Source organism: Aquila chrysaetos, chromosome 4 (genome assembly GCF_900496995.4).
Source record: "Aquila chrysaetos chrysaetos chromosome 4, bAquChr1.4, whole genome shotgun sequence".
NCBI lineage: Eukaryota > Metazoa > Chordata > Aves > Accipitriformes > Accipitridae > Aquila > Aquila chrysaetos.
The window spans coordinates 22,623,950-22,648,043 of record NC_044007.1 but is presented as its reverse complement, the minus strand read 5'-3'; the positions used below and the strand labels follow the sequence as shown (position 1 = coordinate 22,648,043).

General features: G+C 38.3%; 1 protein-coding gene across 2 annotated transcripts; it reads left to right on the top strand.

Annotated features, from left to right (window-relative positions):
* The first annotated feature begins 728 nt into the window (after positions 1-728).
* ATP6V1C1 (ATPase H+ transporting V1 subunit C1) lies at positions 729-24,085 on the top strand. 2 transcript variants are annotated; one of them, XM_030012742.2, is made up of 13 exons: positions 729-857; positions 6,204-6,386; positions 8,819-8,886; positions 9,998-10,083; positions 10,938-11,032; positions 16,081-16,172; positions 17,269-17,367; positions 18,629-18,697; positions 20,084-20,176; positions 20,265-20,358; positions 20,887-20,984; positions 22,158-22,284; positions 23,479-24,085. In XM_030012742.2, the coding sequence occupies exons 2-13, from the start codon at positions 6,255-6,257 to the stop codon at positions 23,572-23,574; spliced, it is 1,149 nt and encodes a 382-aa protein (XP_029868602.1). In that variant the 5' UTR covers positions 729-857; positions 6,204-6,254; the 3' UTR covers positions 23,575-24,085. The 2 variants fall into 2 exon arrangements, with proteins under 2 accessions (XP_029868602.1, XP_040979054.1); XM_041123120.1 differs by lacking the exon at positions 729-857 and adding an exon at positions 1,601-1,679.
* Positions 24,086-24,094: the final 9 nt, after the last annotated feature.

Sequence of the window (24,094 nt, the reverse complement as noted above, 5' to 3'; positions counted from 1 at the left end):
GAAAAATGGGTTTTGGTGCCAAAATAAAACTGCAACAGTTTCTTTCCAAGGCCATCTTTCCCCACTCTTCACCTGCATGCGTATTGTCTTCTTGCCCAAGTCCTTCACTGCAGATCAATAGCAGCAAAGCGTTTAAGGACACATATACTGATAGTTTTGATCACTGAACTACCATAGCCTTTTCTAAGACTGTGTTTTCCAAGAGCCGATCTGAGGAAAATTAGCTGACCACAGCGAGAACAAACACACACACACACACACACGTTTTCAACCCCAACTGTCCTCTGCCCTAATGGCAAAATCGTATAAAGCCTTCTTAACACCATCTACATCCTCGTGGTGAACGAGGCCGCTGTGATTCGTATGTGGTTTTCCCACAAATTCCCTAATCAAGCCCTGATTTATCAGACGTGGCCGGAGCCCATCATACCCTGAGGCAGCCATTGCTAACCAGGCCCTGAGGCAGCTGGTGCCCGCTGGAGCCCGCGGGGCCCAGAGGCGCCCGTGGCGGCCGCAGGAAGCTCGGTTCGGCGTCCCGAGGAGGCTGGCGGTGCCCGTGGCGGCGGCGGTGCCCCGGGCGAGCCCTGGCTGTGGGGTGGGGAGGCGTGAAGCGATGACGGCGACGGGGCCCCGCCGGAGCCGGGTCTCGAACCCGCGACCCACCGCAGCGAGCGTCCCGAGAGGACGGGCCAGTCACTGCGCCGCTGCGTCACGCCTCCTTCCCCCGCCCCGCCCCGCCGCCGTCTCGTGACCGGCGCTGCGGCGGCGTCAGCTGACCGGGTGCTTCACGTGACCCGCTGGCGGGTGTGCGGGCGGCGCGCGGCTGCGGCTGCCGGCGGGGGATGGAGCAGTGACGGGTAAGCGCCGGCGGGAGCCGCGGCGGGGCCCGGGCCCGGGCCGCGGAGCGGGGGAAGGAGGAGGGCCTGGGCCGCGACGCGACGCGCCCCGAGCGGCTAGCGGAGCGCTCCGGCCTCCCCCGGCGGCGGGCCGCGCTGGGCCTGGCGTGAAGGGCAGCGTCGACCGGGCCCGGCGGTACCGGGGGGCCCTCCCGCCCGCCGCCGCCGCGTCTCTCCGGGGCTCTGGCGGGCCTCGGCGCTGCGCCGGGGGCTGGCGGGCGGCGAGGGGCGAGGTTGCCGCTGTGGAGTTTTTATTTAGCGGAGGAGGGTGGAGGGAAAGCGCCGTCCTGGGAGGCTGCGCCGGTGGCTGCCGGGGCAGCTGGTGCCTGCCCGGGTTACCGGGACGGTCCTCTAATCCCTGTGATCCAGATCAGCGGCTCTGGGGAGAGTAAAGCCAGCTGCCCCCGCCCGGTGTGCCAGCCAGCCAGCCCCAGGTTGCCCGTGCACGGGGCATATGAGCTCCCCGTTGTGAAATCTTCCCGGGTTTAGCTCTCGCTTCCTCGTTGTGGCCGCTTCTGCCTGTGAAACGTGGAGGCCGTGAGGGCCAAACGCCGAGCGTCAGAAGTGGTTTCTGAGAGCGAGCTTGAAGAAACAACGTCTTGGGGACTTTGTGCTGGATTTCGGGAGACTTCTGAGTCACGTTAGTAAATCGAGCTTTCCTGTTGAGCGAAATAGGAAGGAAGAAACAACTGTCTCCTCCCCCTAGCCCTGCTGTTTTTGAAAAATGCAGTGCAAAATGTCTTAGCTGAGATTCTGTTTTGACATCACCCTGTGTTTTTCCAGGTACAGCACTGAAGCGGCTGTTTAGTGGTTTCATCGCTTAGATTATAGTATGGTATACTGCATGAAGGGTTTTTCTTTGGAAATCCATTTTTCCTAATAACATAGAAATTAAGCAGTATAAATCATGGGTAGTAATGCAAAATACATTTTAAATAATGTATCAAATTTATTTCAGGCAGTAGAGCAGTTAGGGTTCAAAAACAGCTGCTCTAGGGGAAAGCTTCAAGGGATGAAATATTTCAAGCATTTTGTAGATGAGTTGTGCTTATTCGACTAGCAGAACATCTTGGCAACGTGTTTGTGTTACTTAAATCTCTTTGTAACGGCACAGGGAAGACTACTACACTTCAAAGTTAAGTTGCGGGTATGTTTATGAGAAAGAGTCAAGGGAAACACTGGGATGCTGCCCAGCTGTTGAATCTAAGATGAGAAAAACGTGTTCTAATGAATTTCTAGTATTAAGCCCTTATAAATGAGGACTTGCGTTCTTCCTGAGTACTGAACAAGATAAAGATGGGTCAAAGGACTGCTGGTCTTGCAAGGTTCAATTTTTTTTTTTTTGGAGGTACGGATGGTTTCGTCATTCACTATTAAAATAGTAATGTCATGACTTGTGGAATCGTAAGTATCAAGGTAGCTAGCTCAGTGCTGTATGTAAAATTGGAATTCCAGAACCTGCTCCTGGAAGTCCTGAACTTTGGTTCAGCATGGTCTATAGAGAGATTCTTGTATAAACTTTGTTTCTCATTTTCCAGACTTTTTTTTTTCTTTGTACAGTTGTATAGCAAATAGTTTTTGCTGAAGTTGGCCAGAAAATGCTTACAATGGCATCTCAGAAGCAGTTTCACTCCTTGACCAGGTGGCTTTACCCACATTCAGTAGAACTAGGACCATAATTTCTACTCACTTAATATCATAGTGTGGTAGGGTACTGCATGGACAATGTTCAGGAAAAAACCACCACCTTGAAAGCGTTAGCTTGATTAACTGTACTTGTGCTATAGTATTGAATGTTTTTAAATTGATAGATTTACGTGTTGTAGACAATTCCATTTATGTGTGCGGATATCCATTTATGAATATTTCTTCTCTTAAAAACATACATCAGAAAATTGAAATAACAAAAATAGCTGACTGATTAAATGAAACTATGCTATGACAAATTCTACTCAACAGTACATTGCAAAAAAGTGCTGGTCATCGAGGTACACAGTGTAAACAACAGTTCACTTGTCCATTCTTATTGCTTATTCTGGATTTTATTTGAACGCTTAGTATCTCCTGCTTTATTCTGTGGTCCTTCTCTTTAAATTTCATGGCTTTCATTTTACAGTGGGTCAGTATGTAATTTTTGTCTGACTAGCATTTTTTTGTTTTTCTTACCATTCTGTAGCACTTCTCCTTTCTTCACTTCTTGTTCGTTATTCCCCATAGTTCTGATTTCAAACTCCATCCTCCGTCACGTAAAACAAACGTACAAACATTTAAAACTTTTCTACCAGGCTTTTTTTCCTTGTATGTATTTGACAATATCTCTCTTGAGTAGGTACATGAAATAGGGAATCATGTTACTTCCCATGGCTATTAAAAATGAAACAGAGCTTCAGGAAAACCAACCACACAGACAAAAATGGTGAGGGGGAAGAGAAGAGAGGTCTGCTAGTTTAATGATTCCTGGGAGCTACAGCTGTTCCACCTGTGCCTCTTCAATTTGAGCAGTAGAAAAAGACCCTGGTTATTCAGTTGAACAATCCATTTTTTGCCTCTGATATTAAGGAATCATGAAGTGCTCTAGTTCATTGGGTTTTAAGCATGAAAAGCTGCAAGTCTGTCAGGTGTTTGTGACTTCAGGCTTGTTTATGATAGACTTGTAGTCATATGAAGTCTGAACATTTGGTCTTTGAAAACTAACTTTGAAAGATTGGAAAACTCTACTTACTGAAAGCAATTACTCTTTGCAATGTGTCTGTTAAAGATTTAATTTTTTTTCCTGGGAAAAGATGTTTAGATTTTTAATGGTGAGCTGATTTTCCTAATCTGTAATACAGGGAATGAGACTGTGTCATTGTAAACATGTAACTGTTTCCTTAGGTGATATAATCTCTGGAAACTTTATACATGTTCTTTAGGGGCTATTTATGTTTTAGTGGAAAGCATGAGAATGCAATGTTCCATCTGTCTTACTGAATTTTATTCTGGATTTCTATGTCTTCTGTCTTTTATTTGGGTATTTGCAGGCTTCTGCCACTACCACCTAAACTAGTTTATTTATCCAACATTTATTCCAAAGCCTCTTCTAGTCCTAGCCTAGTCAAATCCAAACAAAAACCAATTTAAAGCTTAAGCACTTTGTGCGTGTCAGCTGCAGCGTCTCCCTGCATGAGTGAAGTTTACTGTAAACTTGGCTGTGTCTTTTATAGGGCCAGAGTTTAGTTAAGTGTAGGAAAACATCATGTGCAATGGATTCACAGAGTTTGACGTGTTAAGATGATGCATTGAAGTAGTCTGAATAAGAGGAAATTTTGTTTCATTCCAAACTGTTGATAATTAATAGACGTCCCGTGGAGGCCTGTTACCTGAGATAATCCAGTTGGTGCTTCCCTAAACAAAGCAGCTGTGTAACATGGTGATGACTGATGTTGCTTTAATTTTTCGTGATACCTCCTGATACCAAAATCATCAGTATGGTATCACCAAGGAATGTTAACAGTATGCACTTTGGAGCATGAGGGGCCAGTGGTGCCTGAGGGGCTGTTGGCATGGGTTTCACCCACGCTCTGATTCTGCTCTCGTGGACTTTCCCCCAACAGTCAAGGCCACAGCACGGGGGAGGAAGTAGACCCAGTCTTTTCACCCATCCTTCTCAGAGATAGGACCCCTTTTCTCACCCATACTATTTCCAGAAGCAAAGAACTCCTTATCCCTTCTTCCAGCCTGCTTTGGCAAATTGTTAGGAGAGGAGAGAGAGAGTAGGGCCAGTGAGGAGAGAACAGATAACTTTCAGGTCCTCGACTTTCTGCTGTTGAATAGAATCAGCTGGGCAGGTGTGTGGCCCCAGCACAGGAGAGTGCCCAGAACTGGGCTGGGTCAGGCTGGACAAGCTTGTATGGGGTGGGACATGTGTCTGGTCTTGTAAATATTCTGATTTCTCAAATACCTGTACCTGCCTTGGCATTGTCTGTATTTAGCATTCTAGCAGTGGTGTGCTACTACCTGGTAATGCAGTGTCAGACATCATGGAGTGTGGGGTATCAGGAGCCTCGATAACTGGATGTCATCATCTCTTGTTAGAAAAAAGGCCCTTTAATTGAAGGAGGATGGCTGTTATGCCAGTGACAAGACGTGCTTCATGATATTTAATGGTTGGTAAACTTTCTTCAGCTTTAGGCTTCCTGAGTAGCTGAACAAAAAAATCAGCTCACAGGCCTTTCTTTAGTTCATTTTCAACTTCAACACCCTTGATAACTTGTTGACCCTAGAATGATTACACAGATGAAGGACCTATGTGTGTTATTTTGGGCAAAGTTTGCTACTGTGTATTAATTCTTACAAATACAATATTTGATTCTCTTGCTCAAAAAAAATTGAGTGCTCTAGTCTGCGCTCATTGTGAAATGTAGGTTAGTCTCTACTCTTTCAAAGCTGCTACAGAAGACATTGCAAATATCAAAATTTGACATTTAGACTCTGTCAAGGTACGCTTTGATTTTGTTCTTCGCTCCCTTATTAAAAACATCCAGTAACCCTCAACCAGCTTGTTCTATTTCTTAGTGACAGAAGAACATATATACTCTTAACTTATTGAGCTCATTTGCAAAGTAGCTCAACATAATTTGTATTTAGTACCAATGCTCTCTTGACTAATGCCAGTATCTGTAACGTTATTGAAGGTCTGCAGTGACAACAGAGATAGCAAGACTAGAAGGTGTTCTCCTTTTTGTTGAAATTTTTAGCTGCCAGGAGAACCTTCTTTGAATGAAAGAATAAACTAAGGCTTATTGCATTTAAATATTTTTTAGGCATTTACTCGCTTTAAAACACTGTCCTAATCTGAAAAGCGATTGGAAAAGCTGTAACGTCAGAGTTGAAATTTGTGGCTTTTTTTTTTTTCCCTCTTATGTGTTCAGAAAAAGTTTTCTGTTGTACAGATGCTGGAAAATATATACAGCTGTGAAAATATGATTTGGGTCCTGTTTTATTGGATTTATTTTCAGTTAGATTGTTTGCTTATAATCTTTTGTGGAATTGCGGTTGAAAGATGCTAATGTTGCAAACTCAGCACACTTTAACTTGCAGGATGGGCAGTTGAAAAAGACTTCCCAACTGTGCAAATGTGATTTGGAAGATAGGAAAAAATGAATTTGGAACCACGTGATGCTCTTGGTAAAATCTCTTGCAGTGGCTGGAACTGCACTTTAGTAACACGGAATGAGATGTTTTTCTTCAGGCAAAGCTTTGAATCCTGAACTAATGGCAGATATTCTTTCTTCCTCCCCCTGCCCTGCCTTGCTTCCCTTCTACTAGAATCTTGCCTCTGTCTTCAGAAGCAGAAAGCGTCAAGATAAAGACACAAAAATGACCGAGTTCTGGCTGATTTCTGCTCCTGGGGAAAAAACCTGTCAACAGACATGGGAGAAACTACATGCAGCAACTACAAAAAATAACAATCTTTCTACTAATTCAAAGTTCAATATTCCAGATTTGAAGGTATGTAAGCCCCATTTCGTGTCCTTTAGAAGTATGTTTGGTTTTCATTGTCTTTGTTTCTTTAGACTAAAACTGTAGATGGGGAATACAGCTGACTTCTTTTGATGATTATGTGTGGATCTAAAAATAATTTAGACAACAATTATCTTTTTTCTGAAATTCTAAGTTAAAAATTCTTCACTCTGTAAGTTATAAAGATTCAGCAAGCTGTGTTCTTTCAGCTAATACAGCAGTTTTTCCAGAGATGGTATTCTTGACCTCATACTGCTAGCAGTTAGCTGGAGAAGAAAATTAGAAGAAAAATGGAGACTTGTGATCTGAGTATTCAGATGATAATGGTTTCCTTTGATGGCTTTCTGTTTTTTGTTTGGGTTTTTTTTTTTTTTTTTTTACTTCTGAACTGTCTGCTTCTACTTTCCTGGCTGAGATGCAGTGAAAAGGCTCAATTTAAAATACAGGCGTGATCAAACAGCTGCTGCCTTTTCTTTGTCCAGAAGTAATATTCTTCTGTTAGAGTAGTGCTTGTCTCTGGCTGAGCATTCCAGTATGATGTGCTAATGTGTGTTATAGAAAATGGGAAGAAAACTGTTTGAATTGTGACAGTGAGAAGCAAAGAGAAACAAAATCTGAAAGCAGTTTCTTTTGGTTAAATACAATTATCAAGATATGGAAAAGTTATGAGCCAGTGTATTCATTAGGAAAAGGTCTATCCTGACACACAAATGTTTCCTAAACAAGAACTGTGAGCTGAATTTAACTGAGTGAAAGCTCATCAAAGCAGATCAAAATGAAGAGGAAAAAATGCCACCAACCTCTGTCTACAGAATAGATCAAGTTCATGTGGTGTGATGCCTTGTTCCTGTCTCTGCTAAGAAATGGGCCCAGGGCACGAAGTGCTTTAGTGTGTCTTTTAAGAGGATCTTCCAGCTGCCATAACTTATAGTCACATTTAGACTGTCCTGAGTTATTTCAAGAGACACCCTAGTAGAGGTAAGAAGAGGGACTACACAGGAGATCCTTGGACGTGAGGATGCCTTTCAAACTGTAGGGTGCCTACAGCATTTAGAAAAGTTATCACTGAAAACTGCTGAGGCCCATTAGGGTTATAAATGATTGGGTTTTTTTCTACTCTGCTTCCTAAAAGGGACAGAAGTTGTGTATACTTTATATACAATCGGAAATAGTCTGGCTTCTGTGGACCTGGTAAAACTGTTCAAGGAGTAAGATCTTTAGTTAAAACTCATTGAAACAGTGATTTAGTCTTCATTGAACAGCAGCTTTATTGTTTAAAGACTTACTTGTCCTGTGACTTGTAAGTGACCAATCAAAATGTTAGCTTCCTTATTCTGCATGTAGATCAGAAGAAGGTGGGGCATGGAAAGCAATTTGATTGTGATGTTACTTAAGTAATTGCGCTCCTTTCTGCTTCAAGGCTAAAGAGAACAGGAATCACATGAAGTTGAGTGGTCAAATATATAGAACAAAGATGCTAGACTAAAAGTAATGTTAATAGCATCTTGACTAGTAAAAAGATTAACTTATGCCTAATAATATTTCAGCAAGAAATATGAACTAGTAGCTAAAATATTAAAGATAAGAGGAGTTGTCTTTTTGGAGGTATCTCCTACTTTCATTGAACAGAATGAACAAATATGTAAGTACTTGGAGAGAACCAAAGAAACACTGATATCATATGACCTATTTAAAAATAATCACCCTTTGGCTGTTTAACTTGAGCATAGCTATACTGCTTTTACCCTTTTTGATGTCTTAGACCCATTTGAGACTTGTTTTTGAAAGAGCTAAACAGAGTGTTTTACTGTGCTGTAATTTTCATGTTTGAATTGTACAGAGTCTAAAATGGTGTCATCCTGGTCCCAGAAAGGTACATGTATTGTTCTAGGTTATTACATGAAATTAGGGAAGAAAGAGTGAAAGCTTGTAGGCAAGCTAGATGTTCCATTACTCCAGATGCAAAAAGTCCAGACTCTTGCTGGTCTGACTGCTGCAGTACTCTTGTATCTTCAAAGTTTTCATGTTCTAATAGCCTCCAGCACTGAGATACCTGATTACAGAAATTTCAGATTTGATCTAAAGTAGTAAATCAAATGCTGAAGCAAGCGACTTGTGGGAAATGCAGCCAATTCATAATGTAAAAGTTGTTTTAACATGTTTTAGATGGCTGGTGTGCAGGACTGAAACTGCACCAAACTGGAGTGAGTTAGATCTGATACAGTAGTGCTTTAGGGGTATATTGAGCAAATGAAACACAGGGTGACTTTGTTATATCAGCAAGTCTGAAATCTTAGAGTGCAGTATTTTATGTAGTTCTGCAAAGGTACCTGTTCAGGAGATTCAGCTTTTATTGTAACTTGGTTTTATCTTTCTATGTTTATATACTATTGGTAATGCATTTCGATCTTTCATTCTAGGTTGGCACACTGGATGTTTTGGTTGGTTTGTCAGATGAGCTGGCTAAACTGGATGCGTTTGTGGAGGGGTAACAGTTTATTTTTACTAGCATGCAAAATATTAGAATAATGGTGTGATGGTTTGCTGAGTCCTAATAATACACAGGTTATTTCCAGCTTTTTTTGTTTCCTAGTGGTCCTCTGCAGGCAGTCAGCAATCTAAGATTTCAGAAAGCTAAGCTGCTGTTTTTCCTGGTATCTATACTTGAAAAAAAAAAATCTGAACTTCTTGTGGAATAGAGGAACATTATGCATTGATGAAGGATGGTTCTCCCTATAGTAGTGCTGTGTGCTGCCGGGTCCTGGCGAACTGTTAAGAATTGAGCCTGACAGCTGTAGAAGTGAAGACGAAACAGAGTAAAAACTGTTCTTTTAGCAAGTTAGAGTACTGTTTACAGACTTTGAGAAGGTAACCACATTGTTTCCTAATCCACAGAGATGATTAAACAGCATTAATATCAAAATGCACAACCTATTCATTTTGAAGAAACTAATGGTCCTTCGAAGGTGATTTTAAGCAAATGTAACAAAATTTCATATAACCAGAACTTGTGGAGCCATCTTCTGTTTCAAGGAGAGAAGTGTTAAGTAGTTGTTTTTAAATAGAAAAGGAAACTATTTGGCACAGCACATGTGAGTAATATTAAACGTAGCTTTTCTAGTGAGGAAGGCAGGTCCTGAGTGTCAGATCTCATGTGGGCTTAGGGCTGGGGTTTCTCCATAGTTCTACAGTTATCTTTGGTGTTTCATTGTCATGGTTGCCTTGTGTTTAATTTGGATTATTGACAATTTCTACCTCACTATCTATTTTTAGAAAGGGGTTAGGATTTTGAAAGTACCACAGACTTCAGAAAAAGATTGGAATATAGTGACATTATGCCTGAAGTGAACCCCTGTTACCTGGAGGCAAGGGAAGTAGCCTCACTTTTTTGAGAACTGATGAGTAGCAACGCTAGAGAAGGATTTAAATAGAGTTCTGGCATGTATTTTAGAAGTTGGAAAAGCTTGTAAGTAAAGCAATCAGCTCTTCCTTTTTTGATCCAATCTCAGGCAGTTTCAGATTGCTTTCATAAATGGTATTTCTCAAAATAGCAGGGTTTTTTAATTATTTTTTTCATATCTTTATCTTTCATTTTTCAGTGTTGTAAAGAAAGTGGCCCAGTATATGGCTGATGTTCTAGAAGACAGTAAAGATAAAGTTCAGGAAAATCTTCTGGCTAATGGAGGTAAAGTGTTAACGATGATATGTGCATCCTAAAAGTGTAGGAGGGAAGGCAATGATCCTGGAACATACTGAATGCTGCTTCTCTGTATGACATTCTGAAAGCCTAGTTTAGATGTGGAAGTACTTTTTTCTGTGAGTCACTTGCCCTGAAACAAATTATAGGATCCAGAATGGTAAGAAATTAGATTTACGTGTTAAATACTCACTTACGGAAGCCTTTTGATCCTTTAGGGCTGTATTTTGTCATCACTGGTCTCTGGTGAAACATAAAAATTACTGTTACTGATTACTGTAAACATTCTTTGTATTAGTCTGTCATCTGAATAGGTATGATTTTATGTAAGCTGTGCTGGAATACTCAGTTGTTCCCAAATTATGATAGAATGTCTTTATAAAATGAGTTGTGTCATGGAAATATTTGTCCATTTTATTATAGTTAAGAGTTGCACTGGTCTCTAAATCAATATTTTGTTTTCAAACAACAAAACAGTTGCTTCAGGTGAGCCACATAATCTTTACCTTCTTTTTTTCTGTCGTAACCCTCACTTCTTCCACCCATTTTTCACACAAAGCAAAAAATAGTTGGTCTTGTCTGTACTTCTCCAGCCGTTATTGACTTAGTAGTAAATATCATTTAGGATCTACAGAGGTGGAGAAACCAGTATCTGAAGGCAGAGGTCAGGGATAACTTACAACTTGATTGTTTATTTTCAAATTTCTTAAGCAACAGGGTCCACACATGTGAAGGTCCACAAACAGTTTGTTACAGTACTCTTCTGTTACACCAATCCTACATGGAATATAATACATCAGTCTTTTTATTGTTTGTCTTAATAAAGTTCTTTAAAATTTTAGTTGACTTGGTCACCTATATAACAAGGTTCCAGTGGGATATGGCCAAATACCCAATCAAGCAATCCTTGAAGAATATTTCAGAAATTATTGCAAAGGTAAGGTAATTTGTTTTATAAAACTTTCCTACTTGAACTTGACATATTTATGCACAAAACTTGGTACTCAAAGCTATTTGTCTGTTTTTGTTAGCTTCATGTAATTTTGATAACAGCAGTAGTGAACCTGGTAGCAGCGTCTGTGTTTTAGTAACCAAAGAATACTAGGATGGGAATAGGATTTGGAGGGTGCTCCCTGAATGCCGTCATGCTGTCTTTGCTGATTTTTGTTTCCAAAGATCACTGAGTTAACAAACAAATAGCTAGCAAATGATGTTACATTTAAATTTTGCTGTACTGGCATGCCATTTGTCTGATGTTCTCAAACTTTGTGGGCTGTTAGCAGTGAACCAGGGAACTTACATACCTTCTGAAAGCTATGGCACTCAATTGTGAGGGGAAAAATAAGCCTTCAATGTTAGATTAAGGAAAGTTCATTTGAGTGTTGTCATGGGTGTTCCCCCGCCTTTACCTTGGTAAAGTTTTTCGCACTTTCGGGATTTCATTTGGTTTGTACTTGCTGTGAGCATAGATAGGGTCCTCAGCAATGACTTACTGTATTCAAACAGTGAAAGAGTTCTCTGTAAGCTACCTTTGCCATAATATTTTCCCAGCTTTTTCAGGTTTTTTTCTTTTCTGTTTTCTGTAATCTGCTAACTGACTCTTGTAATTATCTGTGTCAATAAAATACATAACCTGGAAAAAAGAAGCAGGTACTCTGGTTACCTATAGAGATAGTCTTTGGTGATGGATATGTGGGAACTATAATCAGGGTGGGGATGGGGTAAGTGCTGGCAGACTCATGCTTTGCTGTAACTGCAGATTCTTTAGATATTAGTTTCTTTCCTGAAACTATTACTTCAAAATTTTTGCAGATTACAAAATCTTAATATATGATACATAGCTGACTGAGAATGCAACTAATGCTTTCATTTTGATATTTTCTTTGGGGCTATCACTGCATCTTGAATTTACTCCACAAATTACACTTAGCAACTATTCCTGGAAAACATCTGCAGTGTGGAGTTTTGTTGGAGGAAGACTGACTGTCTTATGACTCTTAAGATTTGTATCTGTGGGAAATTTTTAACATGCAAAATAATAATCTTAATATCTGACACTAAAGTACATAAGCTTTTGCTTCTTCAGAAGGAGGTATCAGAATGAAGCATTCAGCTGTTTACCGCAGCTACTTGGCAGGTATAGGCATGAAATTTAAGTTGGGAGAAGAGGAACTTGGTGGGGGAAGAGGGGTAGAGAGAACATAAGACAGGGTGAAGTGATTTCTACAAGTCTTAAAAGGAGGTTCATGAAAAAAGTTCATTTCCTTTGGTTTGGCCTTAGAATAGGAGTGAAAGTTACTGAATTAAAAAGGGACAAAAAAGTCTTCAGCTGTGTTTTGTCTCATTTTTGGAACTTACCTGTTGCCATAGTATAGAACTTACTTTTGTGGCAATTAAGTTCGTTGAAAAAGCAACAAAGAACATGAAGGGATATGCCCTTTATTGAAATATTATCAAGGATTCAGTGCATGTTATGCTGTGTCCTGGAGATTGCTAGCTAAATCATCTGCTTGCAGCAAAGTTGTAGTCCAAAACCTGAATTTTAAATTAAATAACTGGATTACATTCTTCATCTAATTTAGGGACCTCACTGAGTTATTAGGCTGGATACTAAATGCAGAGAAACAGATCTGCTGGAGTTCAGCCTGAATCATCCTGTTGAGGGTTTCCATTTCTTTGCATGTTTAGCTGTGCCTGTCTTCTATAGGGACAGCTTCAGGGACACCTATGTAATAAATCTAATTTCAAATAGTTTACAAAATGTTTTCAGCTGTGAGCCACAGATGTGTGTCCATAAAGTGGAGAAAAGGAGGATGACTGAAACTGACTTACGTTCTTGTAGAAGTGACACCTAGGAGATAATGTCACAGGACTTGAAGCAGTTTTGTCCCCAGGCAAAGAGAGTCCTGACAGTTAAAATCTTCACTTTGTCATGTGATTAACACAAAGGTATAGGAAAATTGATAGAGCTGCATTAATTAAAATCTGTGAAGCCTCTTGACATGTTGATGTTAACTTGAAAAGCTTGTCAAATCATGAGATACTACTTTTCCTGTATGGTTTTATATCCTCCTCACTCACTATAGCAGCAGATTCTGATGTCTGCCAACATGAGAGTAATGGCAACTGCAGTGGGGAGTTTGTCGGAGTAGCAGTGTTGGAAACATGTAAAATAGAAGGAAATCTACTGAAACTATCCATCAAGTTTTTTCAGCTTTTAACTTTCATAAGTATTGTGAACCCCAGTGTCAATACTGAAGACTTCGAAGATGGTACCTGTGCCATGTGAGAGCTGTCACTTAATCTAGTCATTCTTTGTATTTGAAATTACAGTTATAAGACTGTTACGCAAGGAGACAACCTCAATAGCCTTAGAGCCCTAGTCCAACATTTTCAGCAACCCAGGTATCTACTGGAGTACAACAGCTCAATTGCATAGTTATAAGATGACACTCATGTATTGCCAATGACTATGTAAGGGATTTAAATATCTGGGTTTTGCTGTGTGTAGAAATAGGCCATCTATGTTAGATTGATACTTTCTTTAGCAGTATCACAAGTCTGCCTCATTTTGCAATGGCATTTGTGAGTTATCCACCAATTCTACTACCAAAAGAAAGTTTGTATTATCACTTCATTTGGCCGTTTTACACAAATATATTTTCAAGAGCTCTGCTGTGATATTGTTTGCGGTTCTGCGTTCTCTAACATTTTAATAGGAAGCAAAGCTGATTCTTGTTTACAGTAAACTCCAGCCAGTGCAGCAGTAAGAGGCTTTTGTCTAAGCAGTCATCTTTTAAAAGGCTACTGACTTTACAAATGAGTGCAATTAGAGTATTGGCAATTAGGAAACTATGAACAGAACTGGTTCTGTTCTATTCTGTAAAGGCTGTGTTTTGTATCAATGGTTTTTGCTTGTTGTCATTAAACAATGCATAGTTAGACTGTTGTTGAAAGTTTTGATCCTTGGAAAAGTGGAGGGGAAGTTTGTCGGTCTGGGAAAAAGTCCACATGCACAAAGGTACTAGCTTAATAGCTTCTGATTAATTTTTCCCCTAATGCTGTCTTCTAGCTGTACAAAAAAATAAAAAATATTGTTAGTGCCACTTCTTGTAGTATAAAAAAAGTTTACATGAAGTTGTGTGCTTTGTGACACCTGCTGAAATGTTCCACATGCTTTGTAAAAGATTACATCAAAGAATTTAAATAACCTTAACTACTCATCTGTTTTAAAAAGTAAATTGTCTTATTTTGAGAGTATTTTGTCTAAAGCATTGCTGTATCTGTAAAGGTGCAAGCCATTAACAAGTTGCCAAATGAAACTGCCAGAATGTTCTGGCTTTTAATGACTTCTTCCTGCTACAGACAAGAGAACTTATGTGTTACCATAAGCAAGGTCGCTATATAACTATGTGATGTTGCTTTTAAGACAGATTCATTTTGTGGAAATAAAATCATATCTGGATCCCCAAGCTGAAGTGTTGTATGCATACAAAACATTTTGTCAATGGTCTAAGCCCAAATAAAGGGAGAGTCCCTTGACTGTATTCAGATACTTGTCCCTGCAAATTTTTATATGCTTGTACCTACATGCCATAGTGAGGAAGCAGTAAAGGAGGGAGTAGGCAGCATTACGATGCCACACCAATACTGTACCATGTTCTTTCAGTTTTCCAACTGCTACTGAGTGTATTGATTTTTAAAGTACTTCCTTGTATAGGGTACACGCTGACAGGAGTATGATTGGATGTTTAAGGCCTACTAATTGCTTAATTTGTTTTGTGTTCTTCTACTTGCTGCCAGGTTACCTAGTTGGGAGTAAATAATTTTTGCTAATCGTTCTAATTAATCCTGGAGGATGGATTTGAGAAAGATGGCTTACTTGAGCAGCAATGGCAAGCTGAATGTGAGAGTCTGAGTCTAGACGTTAAAATAGTTGGAAATTAGATATGAAAGTTTGCAAGATGATTGAAGGCTGCCAGTGACATTAAACATAGAATGCTGCCTCTACTTGACTCAACAGATATATTTATTGTCTGAAAGAAATTGGATTCAAGTCTGAAATACTGTTTATCTGTCTACCCTGGAACTGGCCCTGTGCAACTTCAGTCATTCCAAAATACATAAGTTTTAACTAAATGAAGAAAGTCTATAAAACAGATTTTTCTTTATAGTTGTAAGCCACTGCCAAGGTAAAACAGCAGCATAAAAGATGACTTTGTGAAGGGAGATGGTGATATAATTTATTGTATTTTCCTTTGCAAACATACAGAATAGGAAATAGCTCTGTTGGGGGGGGGGGGGGAAGACATAAAATACTTGTGATAATTTTTAGAACCATAAATAGTAACAGCCATTTGGAATCAGGCAGATGATGCATTTAGTTGATATTCTATCTTTGAGTGATCAAGGCTGTTCATCTCAAGGAAAGCTGCAAATTGCAGTAGGCAAACACAAGTGCAACAGAGTGTCCTCTTAAGTTGTAGATGATGCAAAGCATTAGTGTTTTGGGTTACTTGATTCTTGATTTGCTACTCATAAAACTGTACCATGATTCTTGTCACTGAAGCTCTAGTGAGGGGAAAAGTATAATGAGAAGTGAGGTAACAGCTGGAGGAAATGTTACCCAGTGTTCACAAGTATACTTTTATCACAGTAGGAAGGTAAACTTCAAATGATCTCTCCTGTCAGCTGAGATGGAGAGTGGTAGCCTCAAGGTGATGGAGTAATGATCAGCTGGGATGCAGCAGGATACTAGAAGAGCATGTGTAACTTTTATTATTGGCTGATTTTTCCTTTAAAGGAATTCTAACTTAGAGTTTTCTGAGTTTTGAGTGAGGTTTGTCAAGCACTAGAGAAATAAACATTTTAACTTGTGCATTTTTCATTAAGTTCTTGTTGGCAGATCTAAGTTTTGAAATTGAGAATTCATTTAAAAACTGTTCTAGTTCTTTAGACACTGTTCCTTTTCTTTTTATCTTTAAGGGAGTAAACCAGATTGACAATGATCTGAAAGCAAGAGCCTCAGCATACAATAATCTGAAAGGGAATCTTCAGAATTTGGAAAGAAAGAATGCGTAAGTCACATTGTTTTTTGCTAATGTAGCACAGGAAAGTTATCTAACCATGAAAACTTAGTAATGTGTGAAGAAGTACAGGCTCTAAGCTTAATGTATTCTTTAGGTGTTTATCAATCTTGAAGAGCAGCTGTCATAAAAGAACATTTATTACCAGCCAACTTGCTGGTAATAGCTCACTTGATTGATAAGCAATTATGAAATACACAAAACCATGTAGAAATAGTATAAATTGCTGGAGCTTTTGAGAGAAGCTTGCTGTTAAAGTGGTGTGTAACACTGCTACTTGGGTGTCTGTCTAAACAAGGAATTCTTTCCTTTCACTCCAATTCGTGCTTTAAGCATATCAATATTACTGGGTTTCTTCCCTCAAAATTAACCAGCAGAGAGACAGCTATTGCATACATGCATATAATAAATTGTACATGACAAGACAGCACGCAAGTCCTTGTTTATGTGATGATTATCTGAAATACAGTTGAGGTACAATAGTTCTGTGCAAATATGGTTGATTAATTTGACCCAACCCTACCATTACAGTTAATGGTACAAGCTTGCTGGCTGATTCAGAACCATGGGTCATACTAATAATAGCCATTTTATGAGTGAGCCTTAAGTTTCGTCTTCAGCCGTGGTAATTTGTCAGCTAAACCCCATTAAATCTGTGTATGTTCTTAGTCTTTTGTAAATAGGAGGCAATATGCTGCTTTAAATTTTTATTGAGGTTCTGTATGTAGGTCTGTACTAGGTCAGTTGAACTCTGAGGCTTCGTATACTAGACTTCACAATTAATGATTTTAATGGTTCTTGTGTTTTTAAATTACTTTTGAAAAGAGAACTTGGCTTCTTAAGTGTGTGAGGTATTTGGAATATGGAAATGACACACAGCAGTGGAGCTACTGATAAAAACTTTAAGTGACTTTAGACAGTAAGATATAAAATGCATATAAGGACATTTTGTTTGCTCTGCTAATAGTGAATGCTTAAGTAAAATATATTTTTGAAAATGTTATACTGTCAAGCATTGGAAACTATTGTCTAGATTAATTCAATTCTTAAACATGTATTTATTCTGGCTGTCTTTGTTTCTCTGCAGGGGAAGCTTGCTAACCAGAAGCCTTGCCGATATTGTAAAGAAAGAGGACTTTGTACTTGATTCAGAATATTTGGTCACGTTATTAGTGATTGTACCGAAGTAAGTTTATTGTTTGTCCTAAGAGCAGAATAAAATAAGAAATTTAAATCAAATAATAGATACCACAACCTTATAACACTGTGAGAAAGGACATCTGAATTTGTTTGGGGTTTCCCTGGATGAACTAATGCAAACTTTTGGATGCTTAGTAGAGGCAAATGAGCCTGTGTACCTGTATTCCATTGTTCACAAGAACTCATTGTAAGGAAAGAATATACAATTAGAATGAGAATACAATATGAGAATACAATTAGAAGGCATAGTGATTGAATTATCCTGGTTAGGACTATGCTGGCTTTCACCACTTAGTGAGCAAAGTGAACTCTACTTCTTTGCTCTGCACTTTTTCAGATTGCCAGAACAATGCTTTTTTCCTTATCTAAGTCTCTACCAATGGAATACTGCTTATGTCATGTCAAAGGTTTGCTGGGAACAGGTTGTTTCTGTCTGAAATGTTCAAACAACAGAAAATCCACCTTTTCACCTGGCCAAGGAAAGTGGTGATATAGATGTCCTTAAGACTCTTGTAAAAAGAAAATGGCACTAGACTGTGTTTCTGGAGCCGGGAACAAAGAGAGCCTCTAACTTGTAAAGAGAGCCAGTAGGCTGGTTATCACTTGAAGCAGTAGTCTCTGTCACATGTAAAACTCTGGTGAAGGCAAAACAGTTTTGCAGTGGCTTTAGCAGAAAACAGGTCATTAGTATCTCTCAACTGTTTGGGTTTTTTTTTCTTTTACCTTTGACTTGTTTTTGGTGTTGGAAGGGTGGAACCTCTTCACCAACTACAGAAAGGTAGGGCTTCCAAAATTCTTAGTGGTCCTTCAGGAAAGTGCAGGACTCTGGGGAACCCATTTGTAATTGTGGAAAAAGTATTCCTATTAGTAACTCAGAAGAGCAGAGTTACATAAGGAGTTTCTGATAAATCTTGACAGTTAAGTCCATTTGGTCCCCTGAGATCTGTACTTAATGATGACTAATTTAATTTCCTAGTTCTTTGATTTCAAAAAATTTACACTTGTAAACTTATAAAGACAAAATATATTGCTTTTGCTATCATTATAGTTTATTTAGCAATAATCTTAAAAACAGCATGAGGAGGACTGTCCCTGATGTCTTGTTTATTTCTGACAACCTACACCTGGGTTGGAAGATGTGATGATTAAATGTTTTTAACATTTTTTTTTTTTTTTAAATTGATCCATTAATCTAAGATTTCTTACTACAGTACTGAAAGTCTGACTATAACCTGTGTATTCTCTAGGATAAATTATAATGACTGGGTTAAGCAATATGAAACACTAGCAGAGATGGTTGTACCACGTTCCAGCAAGTAAGTTGTTAAATGCTAAATCTCATATTTCCATGTATTATATTTTATAAGTGTTCTTTATCTATAGTCACTTTGAATTTTAAAGATTGGTCAAAAACTTGTCAAAATGTCTAGCTTTATATCTGATCAAGCTTGATTATGTTGTAGTTGAGGAAAAAGTCAAAGGATCTCTAACTCTAGGGTTAAAGTTATAAAATAAACTTATGTGGGAAGAGTAAAAGAATTGAAAAGTCAATCTAGTTCAGGTCAGGCACATTCAGCTTCCAGTTAGTGAATGGTGGGGTTTAGCAACGAATACTAGCTGCTAGCCTGTAAGCTTTATGCCGGTACTCAGAGGACTTGAAACAAGTTACATAAGCTCTTTGAAAGCTGCTAAAGAATGAAGAACTGGAAGTGTACATGGTTTTCTTGTGTGCAAAGGAAAGTAACTTGTCTCTTTTGGGCTCACAAAGGTCCTCGGTGCCAAGCTGGTGCTTGGTGTCTGTGATGGGCAAGACTTGAGGCCCGGATTTGATAGTACTGTTAAGCCACTTAAGCAATCTTGTAAACACACTGAAAATAAAGTCAACATGTAGCACAGAGCATTGCTATGTTGTTAATTTTAACTGACAGAGTAAGGGTTTGATCAGGTAGATCTGATATTACCAGCTCTATGCCAGTTATAAAATCTGAACTTGCTCTCGCTAACTTCACATTTGAGTTGGATCAACTTAAGCCTAGTGGAGATCTGCTAATGATTCTTATTGAATTATTGGGAAACCATGATCTAGGGATAGCTTAAGAGTTGACTTGTTAAACTGTTGGATAAAGCTTGTATTGAAGACAATATGACGCTGCGGAACAGTCTAAATCCCTTCAAGCTTTTTTCCTAAGGTGAGGTCTCAAAATAAGCAGTGTTGTCTTGAACTATAAAATAGTCAATCTAGGGGTCATCTTTACAGCTTAAGAAACGCTTTTTCTTACCAAGCTATGTCCTTTTAATTCGTGTTCTTTTCTATTTTAAATCCATTTCCTCTTTCTTTAAAACACACATTTCTAAGAACGCTGTAGCCCAAACTTTTCAGTATTAAACCAGTTTTAGTTCCTTTTTCTGTACAATAATTTTAACTTGAACAAATATCCAGACATGTACGAAGTGGTTTTGAGTGGTAAAGTATCTGAATATGAAATGGAAACTGCCATCCTTTAGAAAGGGAGTAATAAGAGCAGTTGCTAAAGTTTCAGTTACATTCTGTATAAAGTGTTTAATCTGGGAAGTAATCCCGTGTGATTATCTACATTTATGTTCTTGCCTAGTAGCAATAAAGTACAACTTAATCTACTGTATATCAGATCTGTGGTGACTTGAATGTTATTAATTCTGACACTTTTTTTTTTCCTGTGTAGCGTACTCTTCGAGGATCAAGATAGTTATCTTTGTAATGTCACCTTGTTCAGGAAGGCAGTGGATGACTTCAAGCATAAAGCCAGGGAATTTAAGTAAGGCTTATTTTGTGTGTGTTCTGTCTCTCATGCTTTGAAGGATCTTTAGATAGCCACTTTTGATTTTATTCACTTCCAAATGCAGATTCATGGTCCGTGACTTCCAGTATAATGAAGAAGAGATGAAAGCAGATAAAGAAGAAATGAATAGACTGTCAACTGACAAGAAGAAACAGTTTGTAAGTCTGTATAAACTAGTCATTATAGAAACATGAGACATCTGAGACTTGTTATTGCTACGTAACAATTTCATGAACTTGTGATTCTGAGAAAGCATTGCAAGAATGACATGATATAGTCAGCCTGCCACCCAGCTAGTCTGCTCAGGGATAATTGAGTTTCCTGTAGCACAAATGCTCCTCACTGTGTTGAACCAAGTGCTGATATTCCAGCTGATAATATATTAAGTTTGAAAACAGACAAGTATTTGAATGAAATAATCATATTACTAAAATGGTCCTTAATATAGTTAGCCCACGGCAGCTGAGATGGTGTACTGAAGAGACAACAGAAGTCTCATTAAATTTCTCTTTACTTAGTATTGAAACACCCTTGAGCCATTATGACTATAGTGAACTCTGCCTTTAAGTTGTCTTTATTATCATGGTACAGATACTGAGTATCTGCTCAAACATGCTTAATGGACTGAATTTTTTTTCTGAATTTTGAATAACATAACTTTTTTTTTTTCCCCTTCCCTTTCACAGGGTCCTCTGGTTCGGTGGCTGAAAGTTAATTTCAGTGAAGCTTTCATTGCATGGATTCATGTGAAAGCACTACGAGTTTTTGTTGAATCTGTTTTAAGGTAATGAGGCAGACCTGAATAGTGCTTTTTTTCCTAGACTTTGTAAGAATTTACATCTAGCTTGGGTTTACCAAACTGAGGTGTGTGAATGCCACTCTTCTGAGAAGCAGGAGTCAAGAAATAGGACAGTAAGAATAGTTGATGGCAATGGCTTTTGTTGCCAGTTGTGGAATATTTGAGGTAGATAATTGTGTATCTTCCCCTTGTATAGTCTTTCCACCAGTGCTTTAGGAATTACAGGTACTCTGTAAATTGCAGCAAGGCATTTCTGCTGATTCTTAGCTTGCTTTATGAGCTGCTTGTAAAAAGAGCTTGCTGTATCTTCTATTTAAGTGGGAAATGTGAATAGTTCAGAATAAAAAGTACTCAGGCTTTGAGTAATATAGCTTGACATTTTGCAATGTATGCTTTTTCTTTAAAACGTGCCTTTCTTAAGAATTTTGTAGTCTAAACTTTTCAGAATTAAACTGTTCAATATTCTAACTATAAAATTTCTCTGCTTTTTTCTTCATACCCATCCAGAAGTATAGTTACTAAGTTGACTTAAGAACAGCTGTAGTTGTTCTGCAGAAGGAGGGACCTGGATTTTTTTTAGAGTTGAAAGGACTTCTGCCTTAGTCAGAAAACAGAAAGGGTTTTTTTAGCCTTTTTGATAAATTATCATAAAGGAGACAACCAGAGGAGAAAAAGAAAAAAAAAATCACATTAGATTGCTTTCTAGTCTGTTTCATAGCTGCTACTAGCTTATTTTGAAGACAAACTTGAGTAAAGAAGAAAGCTGAGCTTGATTTGAATATTGGCAAATGTTTCCATACACCTAGTAGAGACTAGATTCTCCACCTAGTGGCATAAGCAAAGTCTTGCAAGTAAACTAACTGGAATGTTCAAAACTTAGTCCGAGACTTCAGGTAACTTTGAGAATTGTGCTAAGTACTGAAGGATTTAAAATTATTTTAAAAGCATTTACACTTCTGTTTTAAACTTGAGGAAAGAAGTTCTACTTTACTGATGCCTTATGAAGTGTAGAAAGAGAATGGTCTTGCAAAAATGAAAATGAGCAGAATTTCCTCTTCAGCAATAGGATTCTTTCTCAAAATAAAATAAGATTCTGCTTTTAAAGATATAAGAAGGCTTATTCCAGCATTTTTGTCGTTTTCTGCTCGACTTCCTCAGGTATGGTTTGCCAGTTAACTTCCAGGCAATGCTGCTTCAGCCTAATAAGAAAACAATGAAGAAACTGAGGGAGGTTTTGTATGACTTATACAAGCACCTTGACAGCAGTGCAGCAGCTATCATTGATGTAAGTATTTTTGTAACTGCTACTGCCCTTCAATATTAAGTTTAATCTGTTTAAACAAAAAACAGTCTATTGGACTTATTAAAAAGGCATACCTCTCCATATTCTCCATCATTCTCTCACAGTACAGAAAATAATGTCTCCTTATAAAAATGCCACTTCTATTGTACATTTTTGCAAAGCAGATGGTATTTAAAGTTGCAACCAATGCATTTGACAAGCTGTCTGGTATAAAAGTCTCATGTTTTCTTCTTACTGCATTCTTTTCTACTACGGATGGAAAGATATCTTAGACTGCATACATACTCATATCCTCAAAGAATTCAAACAAAGTCAACTTTGATCTGAAACTAGGCTTAAGGAACTTGAACACATTTCATACCTTTTTTGAGCCCAGAAGGAATACATAAATTGTCCACAGTCTACGGTATCAGTGGCCTTAATACTGAAAAAACTTTTTTTTTTTTTTGTTGCATCGCTGTCTTTGTTTTTAAGTTAACATAGTTGCCCTTCTTTGCTGAAGGAGGCTGAATTGATGCCAAGATGGAGTCATTCTTTCCATCTGCAGAGGTCTCATTTTCATGTTTAAAACTGGTTTGCTGGGAGGCTTATTCTAGTAACTTGTTTTGTATTGAAAAGTAGTGCTTTTCATAGTTAAAGATTAACAAAAGATAGACCACTCAGTGAGTTTATCTGAATTTAAAAAGATTATGTAAAATCTTTCTTAATGTTTTATTTCATGTAATATTTTTCCAAAGTATTTCCAGGCCTTTTTGGGGAAAGGGGATGTGAGAGAATTAAGGTGAAAATTAAAGATGCAGAACTTCATGTAACTTCCTGGATCATTCACCATCCTATAACATTCTTTTCATAAACTGTCTGTGTTTAGAAGTAGTAAAACAGAATTGCAGTACTTTTCCTTCCATTTAGTGGCAGTGTTTACTATAGCAACAGTTGTGAATTATTGATACAAAACTACTTAGATTTTGAAAAAGCACTTGTATTTAATTTTGAAAAATACTGTTACTCGTTTGTCAAAGTTCTAACTTTGTTGCTTAAACAGTCTCTTGAATGTGAAAATTTAAGCTTGAAGTCTAGCCTGGCCTATTTGATTCTAAAACATATGAATGTTTCATCTACTTCTGAATAGGAGTCTGAATTGTAAGAGTATAACTGGTTTCAAAACTTTTTTTGCAGGCAACTATGGATATTCCAGGCTTAAACCTCAGTCAGCAGGAGTACTACCCATATGTGTACTACAAGATCGATTGTAATTTGCTCGAATTCAAGTAAAAGTTCCCTAACATGACAATCTTCTCAGTGTTGGTGTAAACAAACAGAAGTAAGGTTGAAGTACCGTAATACTTTTAACACTCTGCTAATCATATGCTTGCTTCTTATGTTAGGTGAGTTTAACACACAGTGGTCCATCTCTAGACGTTTTCTTTTTAAAGAACAGTGTAGGTAATCTGCTTTTAATCGATTATGTCTGTAAATGTATATTGAGAGAATTGAAGTATTTATAAACAGAGTGATTTATTTAAGGAAAAGCTCATTCCTCTTTCATATGGTGGTCTGTGTTAATTCCATTTACCATTGTTTATAAAAAAACTTGTTTACAGAAGAATAGTGTAAATGTTCATGGCCATTTTGTTCATTTGATTTAGTAGATACAATTGTGTTAATGTTGAACTGTGATGTAAAGTATGTAAAATTGGTATGAAATTGTGCTTTCTGAATGGTTTAAAATTACAACTGAAGCACTGTAAACACAGGAAAAAATAAATATACCTGTGCAAACGTGTCACCTTTT